Source organism: Monodelphis domestica, chromosome 1 (genome assembly GCF_027887165.1).
Source record: "Monodelphis domestica isolate mMonDom1 chromosome 1, mMonDom1.pri, whole genome shotgun sequence".
NCBI classification, from domain to species: Eukaryota; Metazoa; Chordata; class Mammalia; order Didelphimorphia; family Didelphidae; genus Monodelphis; species Monodelphis domestica.
In genome coordinates, this window is record NC_077227.1 from 53,602,899 (window position 1) to 53,625,703 (window position 22,805).

The window sequence follows — 22,805 nt, forward strand, 5'->3', positions numbered from 1 at the left end:
AGAGGTTCATTACCAATAGACTGGCCACTTGGTGATGAATTCTTTGGCTGTGGCAGCTAACAAAACAAAGAAAAACAAAAAGTGGTCTTCAGACTTGTTCCATTCCTTTCTACTTCTGCAGAGACAGAAGTTGAGAGGAGGTAAAGGGGAAGATGGTACTAAAAATCAGTTTTTAAGAGTGTCTATAAGTACTGAGTTAGCTGTTAGAGCTCTATATTTAAATCCTTGTCCAAGGACTAGTGAATGGACATACTGCTGGGGGAATCAGATCATATAAATCTTGACATCCTCACTATAAATAAAACCAGAAGACAAAAGGAAGTTATAGATAAATGGAAGGATGGTTCACAGGTTTCCCTTGGAGGCAAATTTAGGAATTAGAAGAGTTGACTTTGATACAAAATCTCATAGGATACTTGGTCATTTTGTATTGTAGTAGTTAACTATCATGAATATAATTGATGTTTATGTACTATAATAATTAAAATTGGTTGTCAAATGTAATAATTTAAAATTTGGTTTGACAAAAATCATAATGGTTAAAAAAGAATTGTTGTGTCGCCATTTATAAATATTAAAGTCAAACTATTATTGGTCAATAGGCTGGTTAGTAGCTTTATTTACAGCAAGGTAGAGATATTAAAGTGGGAAATATAGGAAGAAAATAGAAAATATCACCTAGCTAAAAATACCCTAAGTCCCAATCCTTGTGCCTTCTGATTGCGAATGTGAATTGGAATCTCACTAGTCCACAAGAGTGTCTCCAGTCAGGCATTCCAACAACCAAATTTGACGCCGAAGAGGCTGAGCCGCAATGGACAGTCTCACACCAAGGCGAGTCTCACCCAAGTAAGCGAACCTCTTTAGCCCAAGTCTCCAAGGTAGAAAGCTGAAATCTGAGTCAAAAGACACTGAAAACCACTGAGAACCTTCATTGCATACGAGGCCAAGACTGCCAAGAATCCCACCAGAGCTCAGGCTCCTGAGGCTAAGAGCCACCAAGGATCAAGAGACAGAGCTCATGCTCCACAGGCTAAAGGCCACCGAGAATGAAGAGACAGACCCAAATCTCTCTCAGGCTCTTGCTTATATACAATTTTCTCCACTCATCAGGTCTCTTCATCACATCTCAGGAATCAATCACAGCCTTGCAATTTACCTAATCCTGTCCAGAGTGGGCAGTGTTTGTGGCCTTTTAGGGCATGAACTTTCTTTGTTAGTGACTTACTAAGTGTTAAGTCGGGGTACTTTAAGTTCTTGATTGATTAACTTAAAATAGACAAAGGGAATAAAATTCTCTTTCATAGTACCAATAATTATGCAAAAGGCAAGGTAGAAATGAAGAACTCAATAAAGCCCTTCAAATTAAATTAACACATATATCAACACTCAGTGACTTCAAAGCAATAACAGAAAATGGTAAAAAAAATATGTTGGAAATGACAATTTAACAGCTTGTAGCCTAGACAAAAAAATCCCACAATTATATATCATACATGCTTTTTTTCAAAAAGAGAGTTCCGAGATGTTAGAAATGGACTACATCAAACAACATCACAGAAAATGAATCTGATTTTATTCCAACAGGAAATGGCTATTTACCAATGTAGAAATCATTTATAAATTATGTTCAAGTCAGACAGAGGATTCTTAGCACAAAGATAAAAACTGATGCCAAATTAGAAGAATGAATAAGCATGAGATAATACATATAAGTGAGGCAAAATCAATAACTAAACAGTTGATGCAAAAAAATGGGAAATGGATAAAGTAACAGATATCCACAGAGACTACTGTTATTCCATTCACTAAGGAAGCTTAACTCATGCATATCAACTGATATAAAGAAGAGACCAAAATAGCTGGAAATCTGCCTCAATCAGCAAATACTTCATCTCATTGCTAAGGTGGGAAACATAGCCGCTAAGGATAACATCTATTTAGAATAAATTTGATGGTCAAATCTTATGGAGGAGAATAATGGAAAAGTAGGAGCAATACCATCTTATATACCAGTGAGAGTGGGAAGCTGAGGGAAAAACAAATTTATAAAAAGTTGGGCATGAGGTCCAATTAAGCCAGATCATCTGAAGGACAGTAAAGGATGAAATGAAAGGAGGACAACAGATAAGAAGAGAAAATATCTGTCAAGATTTATACAATAAACTCTTTTCTCCGTAAAAACGATCATATTAGGAATTTAAAATGAGATCCCAACGTGCTGTATCAAAAAGTGGAAATAATACTAAAGAAAACAAAAAAAGTGGGAAAAGCAGATGGATTAGAGCAAGTGTACAAAGAGTTATGGCAGTGAGCTGTGGAATATGTACCACAGTTTCCAAAGAAGTTAAGTTATTGTGATATATTAGCTATGAACTGTGCAGAAGTATCATGAAAGAGAGATGTATGAATAAAAAAGGAAGTGGTGTAGTCATGTAGAAAGAAGGAAGAATAACTGGTAGATGACCTGCTTTCTCCATTGGTATCTACCTAATGTAATGTCAAGAAATCTAGGGGGAGGTCCCACCACATGGGGGAGGTCCTTCTAAGGATAATTTGAGGGAAGATGTGGGCTGGGAGTCATGCAGGATGAGAAGGCTTAGAGGGGATGCTATAACTGTCTTCAAGTATCTGAAGGACTGTCATATTGAAGAGGGAATCTACTTACATTGCTTGGTTCTTAGAAGACAGAGCTAAGAGCACTGGTTGGATGTAAGAAAGAGGCAAATTTAGTTTTAATGTAAGGAAAAAAAAACTTTTAACAATTAGAGATATTGTAAAGTGGAAGAGGCTGCTTGGGCAGATGGTGATTTACCCCTTAGTGGAGGTTTTTAAGCAAAAGTCAGAAGAATACTCAAGTGTTCTGTAGGGAGGATTCTTGTTTAGAAATACTGCCATGATAGTCTCTGTGGCTCTTCTAAGACTAGGACTCAGTGACAATATGGATGGGTTGCCATCTTCACCACTGGAGAGAGTACCTACATTTTAATTGCTAGCATTTATGCAGTGGCTTAGGGTTTACCAAAATTCAAACTCATTAGAGACTCACAACTACTCTGTGAAACAGATGCTACTATTATCCCTATTTTACAGATGAAGAACTTAAGGCTAGGGGAGAGGCTAAGTGAATTCACCAGTCCAGACACCTAAGAAGTATCAGAAGCAGGATTCAAATTCAGATTTACTTGCCTCTAAGCCCCATCTAAGTGTTCTATCCAAGGTACAACCTAGCTCCCTCTCAACAACAAAGATCCACCCAAATACTAATTAAATGTTTGTTTCTTTTCACAAAGATTTGTTCATTGGATTACATAGTCATCTTTACAATGTCTCTACCCACTCCAACCCATTCTCTATTCACTAAGGCGATTTTCTTTCTTTAAAAAACAACAATAACAAAACTGTTAACTTTTAGATAGTATGCATCAACTCCAAGGTAGAAGAATGGTAAGGCCTAGGTAGGGGGTTAAGTGACTTGGCCAGGGTCACACAGCTAGGAAGTATCTCAACCCACTGAGATACTAGTTGCCCCTTAAGGTGATTGTCTTAAAGTATAGGTGTGGCCATGTCAATAAACTCCAGTGGCTCTCTATTAATCACTTCCAAGAGCAAATATAAAATGCTTTGTTTGGCTTTCAAAGCCTTTCATGACTCAGCCTTCTCCCTTTCCAGTCTTCTTATACCTCACTCCCTTTGATCTAGGGATAAAGGCCTTCTGGCTAGTGCAAGAAAAAGACTCCCTCTCTCAGCTCTTGGCATTTTCTCTGGCTGTCCCCTCTGCCTGGAAGGCTCACTCCCTTCTCCACTCCAACTGCAGACCTCCCTGGCTTCCTTATGTTCCAACTAAAGTCCCCCCTTATTCAGGAAGCCTTCCTTAACCCTTCTTACAGTTCTAGTGCTTTCTTCCTTTTAATTATTTCCTATTTGTATTCCTATGTAGCTTGCTCTGAGTGGGTATGCATTTTGTCTCCTCCATTAGGCTGTAAGCTTCCAGAGGACAGGGACTATTTTTTTGGTCTCTTTTTGTATCTCTAGAACTTAGCACAGTGTGTGGCACATAAAAGGCTCTTAATAAATGTTGACTGACTGACTGAATAAATGAACTTTGTCTCCATCTGCTGCTAAAAAAGGAAAATGTAAAGCTTAGCGCAATGATCAGGTTCTGAATAGAGGCTTAGCATTCCTAGGAGGGCCTTCTATCTTTTTGCCAAGCATGCTGTGCTTGTCTACCTGATATGAGATCACCCCACAGAAACAGATTAGAGTGAAGAAAATTAAAAATTTCGCTTTCTCATGAACATATCATATACTCCAAAATGGAAATACAAAAAGGTATTTGGGAAAGCTAGGTGACTCAGTGGATGGAGTGCTAGGTCTTAGAGATGGGAGGTCTTGGGTTCAAATCTAATCTCAGATACTTCCTAGCTGTGTGACCCTGGGCAAGTCACTTAACATCAATTGCCTAGCCTTTACTGCTCTTCTGACTTGAAACCAATACTTATAACGATTCACTGATGGAAGGAAAGGGTGTGTTTTTTAAGTATTTAGAGAGCAGGTGGTGTTTTTCTCACATAGTAAGAAATGTTTCTAAAGAGACTACTCACCTTAGAAGGAAAGGCTTTTTACTTAACTGCTAGGTTTACCAAGTATTTAATCAAAATGTAAGAACAATCAATCTCCATCTTTCCACCACAGTAGGTTGGAAATTCTGGGCCAGGAACAAATTTAGAACTCTCTTCACCAGATGATAAAAGACATCTTTTACTTTCTCTGTTTTATTTCAAGTCTTCAGGACTTAAATTAGTTTCAGTCAAAGCTGAAGTGCTTTCCTCTTCTTCCAAGAAGAGGGGGATGCCAACATTTAATTCATTGTTTTTTACTGTAACTTCATAATAAAATGACAAAGTGGCCTATCACCATGAACAATTAACTCAAGGTCAAATGACTAGATCAATCCCTGTTAAACATGGCAAAATGGGAAGGAATGTTCCCTATTAGGCAAGCAATATTCCCAGAATAAGGGTTAAAAACACCCAACATTTGAAGTTAAAACACACAAAGAAAACTATTTCCAAATGATTTTAGATATGTGTTGGGCACAGAAGGAGGAAAGAGGGAATTCTCCCATAATTTCTCTTTTTGCTCTCTGCAGTAATCTTTTTATTAGCATCTATTCAACAGGGCACCTGCCTGGGCAAAGAAGTGGCAACATGGTCAGGGCAGCTGATACTTTTCAAAGACTATTTCAACATCTGCCACTTCATCATCACACAGCACAACATCAGCTTGACATAAGAATGTATTTCAAAGCAGACACCCAGCAAAGAAGTAAGAGGTTTATCTGATGATTTTTTTTTACTAGAGGCAAAGTCCATAAATGCATATGTATGTACAGACATGTACACACCTGCATATATGTGATATATGCATGCTTTATGTACCAAGATCAAATGGGGGCAGATTTGAGCTTATGGCATTCAGCTTCTTTGAATTAACTTGATTATGCTCATATAATTAATTACTGCATTTTAATCTTATTTTTTATGTGTTTTGTTTTTATATTCCATATAAATCTATGCTATTTCATTGAGTCTTCCTTTATAACTAAAAATTTAACTATAAATATAAATAATAACTATAATTTAAAAAGAGAAGGAACAAGAGCAGTTCACTAAGACTAAGGAACATTATGACCTGGCCACATCTGATAGTATTTGCAATATTCCACACCCAACTAAGTGAGGGAAGTGTATTTTCTCTAGTCTTCTCTGGGACCAAACTTGGTCAAAGTAACAGTGGATTTCTCCATCATGCCCCAGAAACTTCATCCTGGAAGAACACATAGCTTGTAAGTTTTCTCTGCTCCTGAGGCCCCCTGCCTATTTCTGATTGGAGGGCTCTTCCCAGAGCCTCTTCTTGAGGAGGGTGCCCAAGTCAGCTCTCTCTATTTCTTAGCAGGTTTCATTCCAGACTTAAAAACAAACAAACAAAAAACCCTCTTGCCATCTGTCTTAGAATCAATACCAGAATTGGTTCTAAGGCAGAAAAGCATTAAGGGCTATGCAATTAGAGTTAAGTCACAGGGGCCAGCCACTCAGTTTGGAAATATCTGAGGCCACATTTGAACCCAGGTCTTCCCAAACTCTAGGCTTGACTCTCGTCACTGAGCTATCCCCATTCCAGATTTCTTCATTATCCCTCTCCTCCCAGAATTTTCATTGCATACCTTCCTCCCTTTAAACCTCACTCTCAGATTTTTTTGGTTTGTATTTCCTCATTACAATGTAAGCTCCTTGAGGTTAAGGTCCTTGTTCTTGTATTTGTATTCCTAGCATCCATCACAGTCTCTGAAACATAGTAAGTGCTTAATAAATGCTTGTTGATTGACTGACTGAATGCCTTTCTAAGTTACTCTGAATTCTTTTTATTCTTTTTTTCTCTTTAAACAAAATAGCAATATTCTATACATCAGTCCATTACATATTCATCCATCCATTCTCCCAATAAAGGTGTATCTACTTTGTTGCTAGTTCTTTGCTGCAATTAAAAAGTACCCTATCAAATGGGTAAAAGAGACAATTTTCTCTATCGCATATTCATTTTGCAAACAGATTCACCACTTCCTTGGGGTATATGCTTGGAGTGGGATCTCTGGGTCAAAGGATAGCTGCATTTTAGTTATTCTTTTTTTAAAAACATGTTTCCAAATTACTTTCTAGAATATTTGTATCAAATAATTTTTTAGTTCATCTCAAATAATACTTTTACCAACAGTGTGTTGCTGTGATAAGGTCAATTTTTTATTTCAGGTCAGCTCTCAGCCCATTTTCCAAGATGTTAATCCTTTCCAAAGGAAGGAGCATGGGGCTTGGAACTGGGGGAGACAGAATCAGAAGAGCTCTTTGAGTCTTGAGTCCAGGAAAGATGTGTAGATCTTTGTATGAGGTTCATTTTTAATAAGAAAACAGAAACTTTGATTTTTAGCCAGAGAGACTATACGACCATTCCAACAATATCACTCTTTACTGTTGTAAAGTATTCTCAGAATCAACTTGGGAGCTAAATACAGAAAAAAGCCAATCTCATCATTTTATAGTCACACCAAAATCAGTATTTGACTACCACTTAATTTAAAGGTAATCCTGTGCATTTTATTTTATTTTTTAAACCCTTACCTTCTGTCTTGGAATCAATACTGTGTATTGATTCCAAGGCAGAAGAGAGGTAAGGGCTAGGCAATGGGGGTTAAGTGACTTGCTCAGGGTCATACAGCTAGGAAGTATATGAGCCACATTTGAACCCAGGGCCTCCTGTCTCTAGGCCTGGCTCTCAATCCACTGAACTATCCAGCTGCCCCCCTGTGCATTTTATTAAAAAAATCAAGTCTATTTTTAAGGAACAGTGATTTCCAAAACATTATGTCATAGGCCCTGAAGGCAATTCCAAACAAGTTTTTGATCAATGGTAGTATTATTGGAATAACTGCTCTTATGGTGACCAAACTAATTTGGATGTATTATTCTGCCATGTTTGTGTCAAAGTACTATTATATGTCTCAGATTGTAAATGCATAAAATATAGAGAATGGGTAGAATGTGAATGGATCACAGGAGATGAAATAAATCTCTCATATTATGTGACTGCTATTCTCTCTCTGTCTCTCTCTCTCTGTGTATCTGTCTGTCTGTCTGTCTGCCTCTCTCCTCCTTACCTTCTATCTTAGAATCAATACTAAATATTGGTTCTAAGGCAGAAGAGTGGTAAGGGCTAGGCAACTGTGTTTAATTGACTTGACCAGGGTCACATAACTAGGAAGTATCTGAGGCCAGATTTGAACTAAGGACCTCCTATCTCTAGTCCTGACTCTCCATCTATTGAGCCACCTAACTGCTTCCTCTCTTCTCTTAAAAAAGTCAAGTATAGAAAAAAGAATTTCAGTGAATTGGTTTCAATTAGTTAAGAAACTATGAAAAAAATTATAGTGGACATGGCAGCAGTGGAAAAAGACTACATTTCTCAGAACTTTGTGGATCAAAAGCATGTGGCAGAAAGGAATAAGATGGGGTAGTGGGAAGTGCTGGGAAAGGAAGGAACCATGAGAATGAAGGAAAAGGGCATTTCTGTAAGAATGGCAGAGGCTCCTCCAATGAGCTAAAATCTATGGGGATCAGGCTAAAATAAGATGCCAGTGACAGCAGAGGAGAGGGAGGCATCCTGCTGTACTACTCCGGAGTCAAGTTCAAATAGAAACAAGGGTCAATAAACCATCCATAAGGATCCCTGTAGACCACATATTAATGTGGAAACAATAGGTTAGCACTATCTGTGTACTGTTGTATTTTTAGTTATTTGTTAAATAGTTCCCAATTATCCTTTAATCTGGTTTAGGTGGCATCCAGGAGTGCTGTGGGCTACTTGTGTATTTGACAGCCCAATATCATGGAAGAAGGGCTGAGTTACAGTCAGAGGATGTATATGGCAAGCTGAAGAGTAGGACATAGGTCTGCAGTAGTGACACTGTCTAATAAAGATGGTCATGACCCAAAGAATTTAAGGTGTGGCGCTCCTGATGAAGTATTGCACCAAGAGTAGAGCACCAACTATAACTGATCCTGCATGGGAGGCGGGAGAGCAATATTGCTTAAGGCTCTCAGCTGTGGCTATAAGAACCCTCCAACATGTTCAACTTCTGTGCCAGGAGAAAACCAGACTGGGGACAAAATAGACTCTACTGGTTCAAAAGCACAGGGGCCCTTTATGAGATGCATGAGGCCTCTACCTGCTGTGTCCAAGGGAGTGTTCCCACCTGGAGTTGCTATCAAGAGCATGCAAGCAGCAGCTAGCCCTTTGAGGTGGTGCAGAGAACAGGATGGGTTCTAACATCTTTTGTGTCAGGGACCTCCTTGGGCATCTGGGTAAAGCCTACAGACACCTCAGAATCATGTTTGCAAATGCATGAAATAAAATACATAGGGTTACACAGAAAGACATTTATACCAAAATATAGTTACTGAAATATTTTTTAAAAGTCAAGTGCACAGTTGCCAGCCAGAGAACTTATACTCAAAAGGTGATGAAAAAGAAGAGGACCAACAACTTGGTGTAAAAGACCATTTTTACTCACTATGCACTCCACAGGAGCCAAAAAGTAACAGAAGTCATTTTGTAAATTTTAGATTTTACTCCACCCTGCTTAGTCTTTAGAATTCTAGCAACCAGGAATGTCTACACCCCTACTTAAGGATTAACTGTGAGGAGGATGGCCTATGACTGACATGTGCTAGTGTAAACCTTAAAATTTCTTAGACTTATAAATGTTGGAAATTTCACCATTGGGAAATTTCATACTTGAAAAATTTCCTATTGATAGTGGGAACTCTATTGGAATGTGAACCTCATTGGCATGGGAGGTTCCTCCTCCTCCCTTCTTAAGATTACTTTAGGACAGAAACCTTTTGCTGAACAATGGAAAGGGCTTTGACCTATGCTTAAGCATAGAACAGGAATTTCTTTGAGTCATGATTGATTTTAGAATTGATACAATAGAGATACTTGGAATGACAGAACCAGGTCTTGGAAATTACAATCTCCACCCTACTCAGTCCTAACAGGATTTAGGAAGGGCTGCAGCATAGATCAAAATTTAATTATTCCAATCTCTACCCTACTCAGGGTAACAGGATTTAGGAAGGGCTGTAGCAAAGGATCAAGATTTAATTATTTGAGAATATGACCTTCAACAGACATGTGCAAAGCCACAGACTTCTGGGCGGTCCTGGGTTAAGGTAGAGCTACCATTGGCACAGGGAAGACATGGACAGTGATTGGTAGATGTGAGAACTGAGGGGAGGGAACTTGGATGGTTTCCTTAAAGAGAGAGGGGTCTGAGGACTGAGGGTGGTTGGTTGGAGAGGTGGTGCTTTGAGAATTGGCTCTGAAGGAAGCTGGAGGTGGAGGCCCCTGAAACTGTTTCTCCATTTTGGTCACGTGAGTAATAGGGACTGATCTCCTTTCTTTGCCCCAGCTATCTAAGGGCTTGGGCCTTTTGGCCCAGCCTAAACAGAAGGGGTATTTAAGCCCTATTCCCTTCTCTCCCCCTTTCTCTCTCCCTCTCTCTCTATATCTCTAATACCTTTCTTCATCCTGTTTGTAATTAAACTCCATAAAAGGTTGACTGCTGACTTGAGTTTTCATTTAGGAATTACATAGCTGAATTCCTTGGTGACCTTAAATTAATATATATCAGTCTTTTAAAGTGATTTCCTTGTCACACTAGCAAGTGACAAATCAGAAACAACTGACTGACCCCCTGGGCTGTCTTAAGCCAAGCTTAAGCTACCATTGGTACATGTGAGACACAGGAAGTGATGTGAAGAACTGCCTATATAATTCACATCACTTCCTGTGAGCTCACTCTCTCAGTGACATTGGGAGCTTTGGGTGGCATTTTGGCGTGCTGGCGGCGTTTGGCTCTGTAATGTGGTTCAGGTGAGGCGTCTTCCCTGAGCAACCTTGGTGAGTGGTTAGGCTGATTCCTCCTCTCTTTGACCTCCAGAAAAGCACTATCCTCCGAAGAGGCCCCTCATCTCGGAGGAGGCCTCATGGCTGGAAGCCAAGCTAGATTAAATATTCTGAGAAGGCCCCTTGGCCAAAGCCTCTGAACTCCCTTTGACTTACTCCAGGCCAGAGAAAATCTCCTACCCTTACCCTCTTCTCCTTCTTCTTAATTTCTTTCTACTATTGTAATTAAACCACCATAAAAATCCCAAACTGACTTGAGTATTTTCTTGGGATTGAATTTAAATCCCTGGCGACCACTAAAATAATATATTCAATCAACAACCCTAATTTTACCCTTACCAGTCTGGGATGTGTGATTCACCTCCTAGAATTCATTATGATCAAGGTCTGGATTCTGAGTACAAGCTTCTCAAGGTGGTGCTTGAATCAGAAGGAGTCAAGAAGTTTGGAGCTATGTTATCCTTTCTCTGAAGAAGCTAGGAGCCAGAGTGTTCTGAGTACACACTATTGGGCTTGCTATAGACGCCGAGGCCTGGGCAGAAAGCTGGGTGGCGTCTGTGGGGCTCTTGAAATGCCCGACTAGGATGCTCCCGAGTATGACAGCACTGGATTGATTTACTCTCTTATCTGTTGATGGACTTACTGGGTCACAGCCTAAGCTCTGGACAGCATCCAGAACAAGCTACAGAATGATGTTCAAGGGCAATGCAAGGAATTCCAGTGGTGGACAGAGTCCTTCTAGGAAATCTTGGAGTTCAGGGAGAACCCAGGATAGCTGAGTGGTCGAGAGATCAACCCCATACCAGAGAGGGGGAAAAGGACTCAATCTTCTATTTTACAAAAAACCCCAGAGGACGCATGCGCGCCTAAAAAGATTCTGAACTCCTGAGTCAGATTCCCCATCGAAAAGAAGCAAGGGAGCTTTGGGGGAAAAGGTCCCAAGGGTCTATCCACTAGCTTAAGCTTGGACAATTGGAGTCATATATAGGTCATAGGGGAGAGATTCAGGTTAAAATTCGCATGGAAAAGAAGCTGAAGTCTGATATTGGGAAGGCATGGTGAGACTTTTATGCCCTGATAGGGGCCCTTGACTGCACTGTGGTTGAGGGCTGGGGTAGGGAAAGGAGAGAGCTGCTAGATTCAGAAGCTGACCCCTTCCTTTCCTGCCTTATGCTCCCGAGTCACTCACAAAGACCTGACCCATGAGAGGTCGGACCCAGTACTCTTCTCTGCCTGAACTATTCCCCTTGAGGATGCAGAGCCTGAGGCTACAGAAGAGGCAGAAGTCACTAAAGAAGAATGACAGGGGAACCTTGTCGCAGCCCACTAGTGCAGGGCCAGGGGTGGACGTGAAGTGGGGGTCTCTTCATATGAGGTACTGGCCAATGGGCACCCCCGTGTGTCCCTGTGGAGCTGACTGGCAGGCACGTGGCCCTGCTAAGCACAATCTGCCGGAGGTCGTAGAATGGCAGAGTCCTGGCTGGGCTGTGTGGATGCAGGATGGGAACCGTACCCATGGCTGCTTCTCCCGTTTCAGTCAGAACCACTCACCTGTCCTTCCTTGAAGTGTTTCTTGAGCTGCTTCAGCATGATTTTCATTTTCTTGGACTGGACGCCACTGTAGGCCAGCAACATGCCACCAAACTGTCTCTCGGTGATCCGCCCATTGACAGGGTCCTGACGCTCAAACTAGAAGGGAGAAAAAAAAGGGAGAATCTCACTATGGGCCAACGTGTCAACAAGGGGAAGGTAATGAATATGTACGAAAAATTCTGAACATTCCTGACAGCACAAGATAATCATGTGCATGATGGAAGATACATGCTTTTGGGAATTATGCGGAACTCTTAGCATAGAATGAAAACATGGTACATTGTGTCTTACATTTTATGGAGCACTATCATTACAACAACCTGGTGGGATTCATAGTAATGGAATTATAATCTCATTTTACAAAAAAGGAAACTGAGGCTCAGGGAAGTGAATGACTTTCCCAAGGTCATCTGGCCAGTAAGAGTTGAAATTGACCCAAAAGACCCTGAAATTGACCGCCTCCAAGGCCAACATTCTTTCTACCTTCCCTAAGAATAAGAAGGCCCAAATTAAATTCCTGGCTCTGTCACTATGTGATATGGACTAAACCACTTTCCCCTCCAAGATACCCATTTTCCTTTTGTATAAAACAGAGATACTCCAACACATTCTTTACCTACTTCACAGATTATGAGGTTAATGAAAGATAGTAATTAAAGCCCATACTTCCATCTTAGACTCAATACTGTGTATTGATTCCAAGGCAGAAGAGGGTAAGGACTACGCAATGGGGGTTAAATGACTTGTCCAGGGTCACACAGCTAGGAAGTCTTTGAGACCAGATTTGAACCTAGGACCTCCCATCTCTAGGCCAGACTCTCAATCCACCTAGCTGCCCCCAATGTTAGTTCCTGAGGAAAGAAACAATAAATCAGTTTTCCTTTGGATGATCCAAGCTGATGTTCCCTCAAGCACAGACAGTCAAAATCTGGCAATCTGACCAATTATTTTAAACATGTTATATCCACTCTCCACTCTATATTTATTAATATAATGAGTGTGCATTGAGGTTACCCATATCCCTCAGGGTATCTCGCTTTCAAAGAAGATTAATGTATTTTAAAGCTTCCTTCGACATTTTAACCAAAGGTGAAGATGCCCACAGAGAATGAAAAAAACCCCCAAAGCCCACCAAGTCTGCAGAAAAGAATGATGGTCTTTCTCATTGCTAATTCTTTTTGCTTAACTGCAAAGCTAGTGAAAAATCACTAACTGTATTTAAATATGCAGATACCCCTGTCAATCTAAGTGGTCAGCAGAAAATGGTATAAAATTTCCTTCTAAAATTAAGAAAATAAGAATAAGAAAAAGATTTCTTAAGCTCTGGCTACAATGTTAATGCCACTCATGAATACAGGAATTATGAGATGGATACAGAAGTATCCATAAGTTGATTGGAATAGAAAACCTATTAAAGATGAGAAGATAATAAAATTTCTCATTAGTCCTTCATGAGAAACTAATGACTTCTGGGGCATTTTCAGATTCTATACATGGCAGGGTACAATCCTGCTCTGGCAGGATGAGGTTCATGGACTTCATTACCTATGTTGTTTCATATCTCTCTCTCTTTTTATAAAAAAGAGTTTTCATGGACATTTTCTGATTCTTATGTCGTCATAGTATTCCATATATCCTTCCCTCTCCCCTTTTCAGACACAAATAGTATTTGCCTCTTCCCATAGGATAAATAGTAATTTCTCTGGAGAGAAAAAAAAATCAGCACAATTGATCAATGCACTGAAAAGTTCAAACATAGACGTGCTATGAGGAACACCTATGGTCCACTCCCACCTCCAGCAGAAAGTCATACCAGAGCTGAGAGAAATTTCAGGCCTAGCTCATGAGGAGCAGAAAGGTTTCCAGCCACAAGGAGCTATGGGTTCCCCCTCCAGCGACACGCGCTTTCTGAGCTTGGGCCCACTTTCCGCCGGACTCTGTGAGTCATGGAAGGACGCCGGGGCTGAGGGGATGCTTATTTTTTATCAACTATTGTTATGATGTCACTTTAGTAAATACTCATTAAAGGCTCCAGCTCCAGGCCCCCAGAATGAAGAGGAGTCAAGTGAGTCACTTTCCTAGCTGAAATTAATTAAGGAAAGAGATGCGAGTAACATGCATTCTACAAAAAGAAAAAAAAGGGCAAGAGGAGGAAAAGCGTAATCTTGCAAAATAGTCTTATTCTACTTTGAAGGCTCCCTAGTTTCATGCTGTCCAATGAGAACTTCACTTCTTTTCATTTTGGACATAGTCATTCTTAAGGAGGCACTGGCCCTGAAGATCTAAATCCCATGAACATGCACTAAACAGAATAATCAGATCACCAGTAATAACAGCTACCCATTTACATAGTACGTTAGATGTTCAAAGTGCCTGGTGTATGCCATCTTACTTGACTTTCACAACAGCCCTGTGAGGTGGCGGCTATTATTATCCCCATTTTAGAGATGAGGAAATGGAGGCGATGGCCAAAAACATGACTTTCTCAGGGCCACGCCGCTAGAACTGTTCAAAGTAGGATTTGAATTTCGGTCTTTCTGCCACCCACGTCTGGCATTTTCACTATTACCTCCGTGTGGCCTAATTTTCCTTTTCACGGCTTTTGCATTAAAATGTAATAGATAACAATCCTATGTCACTGGGCTGAACATACCTTGGTTTTTCAATTGGAGAGGGTCTGCTTTCTAGAGCCTCGCTCTGCCAGTGTGGCTATTTTCACACATCCTGAAGCAGTTATCTAATGTGCGCATCAAAAAGGAAAAGGCCAAAGGTCTCTACTCCGGAGGCAGTCAGCAAATTCAGAATACATTCTCTTAAAACAAAAATCTCTACTTTTGTAACTGATAGTGGATACCATGGTGTGGTAGGTCAAGTTTCTCAGAGACTGTGTTCTTTTAATCTACACACAGCAGATAGGTTAAAAAAAAAAACAAACAAACCCTTTCCTTCTGTCTTAGAATTCATAGTAAGTATTGGTTCTAAGGTGAAGATCGGTAGGAGCTAGGCAAGTGGGGTTAAGTGACTTGCCCAGGGTCACACAGCTGGGAAGTGTCTGAGGCCATATTTGAACCCAGGACCTCCTGTTTCTAGTCCTGGCTTTCTAACCAATGAGCCACCCAGCTGGTTATTGGATATCTGGGTCTTGCTGGGACAAAGGGATCATGCTTTGAGATGGGGAGTCCCAAAACCCAGTGTCCATGTGAGGGGACAAGACGAGCTGATTATTACACCAGGCAGGAAGGCCTCTCTGTTTCAGAGGAGAGGGCAGGGGCTGTCTTTCAATGCAAAATTACATAAAACCATGTTCAAATCAAGTGACCTGACTGTCAATCACATCATTCCTACGGCCCGGGGAGGACAACTTGCTCCCCCCCCCACTTACAGAGAGCTAATTGGAAGAAGGAAAATTTGCAGGGAGAGCTCCAACTTCACATGACATATGTACTACAATTAGAAGATGAAAGCAGCAGTTTCTGGCCCCAAGGGCTAGATATGTCAACAAGTATTTACTGAGCCTCTTCTACAGGGCTGGCATTGTGGGAGATGAAAAAAGAAACAGAAGAGAAGACAGTCCTTGCAAAGAACTAGTTGAAGTGCTGAGACGTGACACCCAAGGAATAATTGGCAAACAATCCCATGTCAGTTCAAGTGCTGAACTGTGGAGGAGAGACAAGGGCTCTCTACTTTCTACACTTAGTGTAAATGCAGAATCAGTGGCAGAGCTGTAGGAGAAATTCAGGGGTTTTCACTCTTAGGATAGAGGTCAGGGTTTCATTTGATCTCCCTAAGAATACTTTGCAAGGGGGCAGAAAAGCCTCAAACTATTCCTTTGTTCTCCTCGAACAGTTAAGTTAAATAATGGTCTAGCCAAGCAAGTCAGTGCAATTCCCTGGGGCTCAGTTTCCTTATCTGTAAAGTGAGGCTGGTGTAGAGGGATTTATGGTACTTTCCAGTCCTAAAATCTCATGACCTTTTCACAACTGCTTTCTTCCCATCTAGGATTTAAACAATGGTGCCACCTGAACCTAAATCTACTTTCGAAATATTAAGACTCTAAAAGGAAGGTGAATGCCAGGGCCATGATGGATACCATGGCAGCCTCAGAAGCAAGGTGGCCTGGACTTTAATCCCATTCTGCCGTGTTAGCTGTGTGGCCATGGACAAGCTGTGTACACAGAGAAGGCTGCAAACCTCAGAGGGTTAGAGAAACGTCGATGGTTCAACACATTGGAGGGATTTGAAGTTTAAATTTCTCAGAACTAATAGAAACGTCCTTTGTTATAATTCTCTGTAAACAAAGTCATACAGAAACATAATTTGACCAGAATAAATATAGATTTAGGGCATTAACTCACAATAGTCTACATGTGGTCTCCTTTTTAAAATTTCATTTGCTTTTTTTCCCTTTCATTTTATTTTTCAATTAACATATATTTTTTGCCTCTCCCATAAATCCAATATAAAAGCAAAATAAAAAAAAAACCCTTGTAGCAAAAATACATATTTAAGTCTAACCAATTCCCACATGTATTTTCTAGAATCATCTGAGATGAGGAGAAAGGATTATAATACTGGAGCACACATACACATACTTCCATTCTTCCATGATCTGTCATTCATCCATGTGGGGACGTCCTTGACTAAGGCAGACTGTAAACCTTCTTTTACTTGGTGAATGTTCTTACAGAGTTGCTGTAGTCAAAAAAATTCCAGTAACTTGGCTCTCAGGTGATAGACATGCAGTTCTTTACTGGGCGGGGGCTTAAAGACCTCCTAGCTTGGTGGGGGGCCAGCAAGAGCCTGTGTCTTGGAGAATCCAGGAAAGCCTCTTGCCCATGATGAGGCACTGGAGGACTATGGTAGACTTTTAAGAACACATAACTGAGGGGGCAGCTATGTGGCTCAGTGGATAGAGAGTCAGGCCTGGAGATAGGAGGTTCTAGGTTCAAATCTGACCTCAGGAACTTCCTAGCTGTGTGACCCTGGTTTTAGAATTAAGTAGATTTTTCTCATTCTGAAAAGAAAATTTTACAAGAATAATAATTACATATAAGTAAGGGATTTGGACAAAATTAAGAGGAAACTATGGTAGAAAGAGCACTGGAGACTTGAGCCCCTGCTTTCACTCTCTACCCCCTGCAGGCATGACAATCACTTGGCAGAAATGCTATCCACCTCCAGAGAAGGACCTGATGGATCGGCAAAGCATGAACATAAGCAAACTATTTTTTTACTTCATTTTATTTGTCTGTGTTTTCTTTCATAACATGACTGATATGGAAATGTTTTGCATGACTATTGAATTACCATCTCAGGGAGGAGGGAAAGGATTTGTAACTTGAAATTTAAAAAAGAATCTATGTAATCAGAAAAAACTATATAATTGGAAAAAAAATCTACCCCCCCCCCCATCACTTAGCCTCTCTAAGCCTTGGCTTCCTTATCAATAAAACGTCATTCTCATTTCTCACTTGTTTAAAGGTCATAAAAATTTAGGTGTGGACACGGCATTAGGGGGAAGAGAAGAAGGGAACAAGCTTTTAGATGGGGTCTGCTCTTTGCTAGGCACTATGCTAAACATTTTTTTTAAACAAATATTTCATTTGATCCCCACAACAACTCTGGGTGACACTGCTATTATTGTCCTCACTTTTAAACACGAGGAAGCTGTGGCAAACAGAAGTTAAGTGACTTTCCCAGGATCACACAGCTATTAAGTGTTTGAAGCTGAGTTTTAACTCGGGCTTTCCTGATTCCAGACCCACTGTTCTATGCACCAAGTCATCAGCTGCCTCTAATAACATGATCTACATGAAACTGTGTTTTCCTTGGGAGTAAAGCACCATGGAATACAAGATTAAATCACTGCCACAAATAACAGCACCCTATTTTAAAGTTTACAAAATGTTTCTGTATGCAAGATTTTATTTATATGATAGGTAGTAGAAATATGATGACTCTCCTCATTTTACAGATGATGAAAGAGGGTGGATAGATCACACGTCACCAAGATTATACATCTAAGGACTAACGGAAGCAGACTAGAATATAGGTTTCTGACTAGGTCCAATGTTACTACAGATGAAGGAATTCACTGGTTACCTGAAGGAAGCAGCCTCCTTTAATGTCCTATGGGTGTTCTAGGAAGAAAAAGATAACTAGGGGAGCATGAGTGTTTTTTTAAAAAGAATTTTAATGGGGTAGCTAGGTGGCTAGTGGGTTCAAATCTGGCCTCAGATGCTTCCTAGCTGTGGGACCTTGGGCAAGTCATGTAACCCCTAGCCTTTACCACTCTTCTGCCTTGGAATTAATAGGAGTTAAAAAGATAGATAGGAGTTAAAAAAACAAACAACTTTAATGCTTCAGGATCCAAATAAAACATCAAAGCACTTTTAAGTATTAGCCTACATGAAAACATATCTTACAATACCCAGCAGGGTTTAATTAATAATAATAATAATAATAATAATAATAATACTGCAGCCCCATCACATTGACTTATCGGCTCAATTTGCTTGAACAAGGGCTTCAGGGTGACTGAACTGGCTGTAATTCGCCTGATCATCTTCAGTCTGGCATCTTTGAGATGCTTCACATTTTATACAAATAAAATATGAGGTCACTAGAACTGTCTCCTTCAATCAGTTCAATCAAAATTATTCCTGGACTAAAAAGAACATCTTATACTATTCCAACCCACACTGCATCCTCTAATGCTAGGAAATTAGCATTATTGTTTATACACCCTTCATGTGAAATGGGAAGCAATTGGGAGAGCGTGGGAGAGAAATTTCCTAAGCTATGGGGACAGTTTAGTTCCAAAGAATAGGAAGCAAAAAAAAGATTGTCAACCTCACACAGCAAAGGTCTCTAGATAGCTGAAGAGTAATCAATAGTACCAGACTATCTCTCATCTGGAATTTCAAGTACTTTGGCTTTGTCTTTCTTTTCCCACAAGGTAAGAGCTGTGTAAATATGGACAAGCTGAAGCCCCAGCAAAATTAACTGCTGTTTAATATTCCAATCAGCCTGTAAAGGTAATGTATAAGCATTATTTGGAAAGACCGTGTAAAGTCAGTTTCAAAGCTGTGTTTCCTTTGAGGCAAATCTCTGCTTCAAGGAAGAGTTCTTATCAGTTGCTCAAGGTTCAGGTTCTGCTTTCATTGACCTTTTCCTTCAATTCTAAGTCAAAGTAATTTTAGGGGACAACAAAGTAATTTTAGGACCAACACAACAAGTTCAGAGATTTATGAAGCCCAAAGTGATCAGAGGTACTCTTTTCTAGGTAGCCCAAAGCATAGCTAGTATTGATTCTAGGCAGAAGGTATGGGTTAAAAAAATAGAAGTTGGGAGCAAGGAGTAAGAGAGATTTTAATGAAGTTTAGTTGCTATAAAAACAAAAATATGGCAATAAAAATTCACTTTAAAAAAAGGATAGGAGCACCTGGCTATCGGATGAGTAGTGAGAGTCAATTGCAGCAGCAGGAAGGCTAATTATTTCCCTCTTCTCCCATCAATAACTTGGCTATGCGGTTTGCTCTCCTTCCTTTCTGGAGCCAGCTATTTGGGATCATTCAGCTTGGCAAAACCCCAAACATATTTTTGTGCCACTTCTACTCCGGCTCTGCACATAGTGAGTTAGCATCGATCAGACAGCTGAGGCTTCAGCCTGTTCAGTAATGTCAATATGGCCTTTGGAGTGGTTGATGGGACAATTTTGTGTTAATGGTGTGAGGCAAACCCAAACAGGCAGTAGCCAACACTGGGGACTGTTTAAAAATAATGGTCATGGGGTATCTGGGTAGCTCAGTGGATTGAGAGACAGACCCAGAGATGGGAGGTCCTGGGTTCAAATATGGCCTCAGAGACTTCCTAGATATGTGACCCTGGGCAAGTCACTTGACCCCCATTGCCTAGCCCATACCACTCTTCTGCTTTTGAACCAATACACAGTATTGATTCCAAGATGGAAGATAAGGGTTTAAAAAAAATGATCGTGATGTGAAAGAAGCTCTTGAATGGAGCTTAATTCTGAGTACTGATTTTGGCTTTTGTTCATTTTATAATTACTCATTAACTTATTATTACTCTGCTATCTCAGTGCAGATGATTAAATAAGAAAATCAAGGTAATAATGAAACATTAGAAAAACCAAAATCAGTGATTGATCCCTTAACAAGTAGAATTCAAATAGGAAAGAAACATAATGAATGCAATGAATGTGGAAAAACTTTCATCTACTGTGAAAATCTTATCCAACATCAAAGAATTCATACTGGAAAGAAATCCTGTGAATATTATGAATGTGGCAAGGCCTTCTTTTGGAGAATGGATCTTACTGAACATCAGATAAGACCTACTGGAGAGTAATTATAAGTGGAATGAATGTGAGGAAACATTTGTCAGCAGGTTATCACTTAATATTAAATAATTGCTACCACAAGCTATATAAGCATTAGTCTCTGATGGCTCTGATCCTTGAGAGAGGAGAAGCCAGTGGCCAGAATGCATAAACTTGCTGAAAAAGATCTTAGATCTTGAAAGAGACCACAGAGATCATTGATCTTTCTACCAAAACTTGGTTATAAATTTGTTTATAAAACATTACAGAAGAGGCTGTTGGAAGATTTTGAGCAATATCACCTCATAAACAAAGCGATAGAGGAAAAGACACTCAATTAAGCCAAATCATCCCAGGAGCGTTTGTGGATGAATCTGCACGAAGGTTAACAAGATGAAAAACGGAAAAGATCTGTCTCGACTTCTGTGATTAATGCTTTTCTCCATTGATGTCAGTTACATATTTGGCCTCCTTAAAAGGATAATCCCCAATGTGCTACTTGAGGAAATAGAAACAACATTAAAAAAAAGTAAAATAAGAGTAGCTATATTAGACTAAGTATATGCAAGGAGTGGTTAGAGTCCATGTTGGAAGTGACAATTTTGAAAGTACTGAGGAATTGATTATCAAGACATCAAAGGGGAGGATAGCAAACCCTTGGGGAGATATTTTTTGTGTACTTATTATACTATAGGTAGAGCTATGAATGGGTGCAATCATTCTGGGAACCATTTGGAACTATCTTGAAAAATTCATGTGACTGTGTATATCCTTTGACCCTGCAATGCCACTATCTAAATGATGCCAAAAACAGAGGGAAATTCTTTTCTTTTTTCTTTTCCTTTCCTTTCCTTTCCTTTTCTTTCCTTTCCTTTCCTTTCCTTTCTTCTTTTCTTTTCTCTTTTCTTTTCTTTTCTTTTCTTTTCTTTTCTTTTCTTTTCTTTTCTTTTCTTTTCTTTTCTTTTCTTCCCTCTCTCACATAAGTAACAAAACTCTAGCAGCATGTATTGTAGAAAAGACTTAAAATAAAGCAAGTCCATATTGACTGAGGAATGACTGAACAAATTAGAGTATATGAATGTAATAGAATATTATTGTGCTGTAAGAAATGCTGAAAACTGATAAATTTAAAGAAACCCTAGAAAACGTATATGAACTAATGTAAAGTGAAGGGAACAGAACCAGAACAATAATTTATGCTATGAATAGCACATAGGAAGAGAAAATTAATTTGGAAGGCTATTCCAAAAGACTGATAATAAAGTATGCTTCCTATTTTTTGGCAAAGGAAGTGATAGACTAGAGGTGCAGAAGGAGATATGCATTTTCAGATACAATGTTTGTATTTGTTTTGCTTGACTATATTTGCTACAAGGATGGACTTTTGTTGAAGGATAGGGAACAGATAGGGGATGGGGAGAAAGTAGTAATACCACCAGAAAAAGAAAAGAGTATTAATAAACCATTAAAATACAGAGAACAGAAGGGTTTAGAAAGGATACAAACAGGGCAGTATTCTTAATAGCTTGTTAAATTTAATATGCTCTTTTTTGAAAATCAAACCAAACCATACTGCAAACAAACCATAATGTTTCATATACAGGCTTTCTTTTTATCTTCTTTGTATATTAAAATGCGAATGCCTGTTGATGTTTAAAAGCATAATGGAAAAGAAAAAGAAAAAAAGAAAAATCATTTCCCCAAAAGGGAACTTGAAAAAATATTTGTAGCTACTGACCCATCTCTATAAAAATTATTATGAAAGTAATTTATACTTGTGTTGTTTATGACAATCAGTATTCTTCCAGTGTATCTTATATAAACATGAGTCATGTAATACCACAGCCTATGAAGAATTAAAATTGCAAATGACCCAGAGAACAAAGTTCATAGTGGGCAAAAGATTATAAAACATTACTAATGAGAACCTACACAGTAGAAGTAGAAGTGGCATAAAGAGTATCAGAGAGGAACATGTGCATCCAAAAGAACTCCAATTAAACTCAGGCCCCACTACTTGCTCCCTTTGTGCCCTTAAACAAATCACATTGCCTCTGTGGGCCTCAGTTTCCTCCTCTGTAAAATAAGGAGGTGGAAGAATGGCTTTGAAGGTCACTTCTATCACAAGATCTATGATCATATGATCACAGATTCTGTAAAACTGAGAAAGGTAGAACAGTATATAATAAATGGCAGAGAAAAGAGGGAAGGTCCATATTCAGGCAAGGCCCCTGGAGTAAGGCTCCTAGCATGCTGAGAGGACCACCTGTGGAGGGCTCATAGGAGAATGTGAACAGCAGTTGCCCAGGATAAGAATGCAGAGATGGGTTTTGGGCTACATGACTGGAGT

General features: G+C 39.7%; 1 protein-coding gene across 8 annotated transcripts in view; it reads right to left on the bottom strand.

Annotated features, from left to right (window-relative positions):
- The window catches only part of MICU1 (mitochondrial calcium uptake 1), a 238,341-nt gene that overhangs the window by 38,617 nt on the left and 176,919 nt on the right, over window positions 1-22,805 (bottom strand). For all 8 annotated transcript variants that reach the window (XM_007478360.3, XM_007478357.3, XM_056799458.1 and 5 more), the window contains one exon: window positions 12,073-12,210. In XM_007478360.3, coding sequence (XP_007478422.2) covers window positions 12,073-12,210 — 138 coding nt within the window. The remainder of the gene's footprint in view (window positions 1-12,072; window positions 12,211-22,805) is intronic.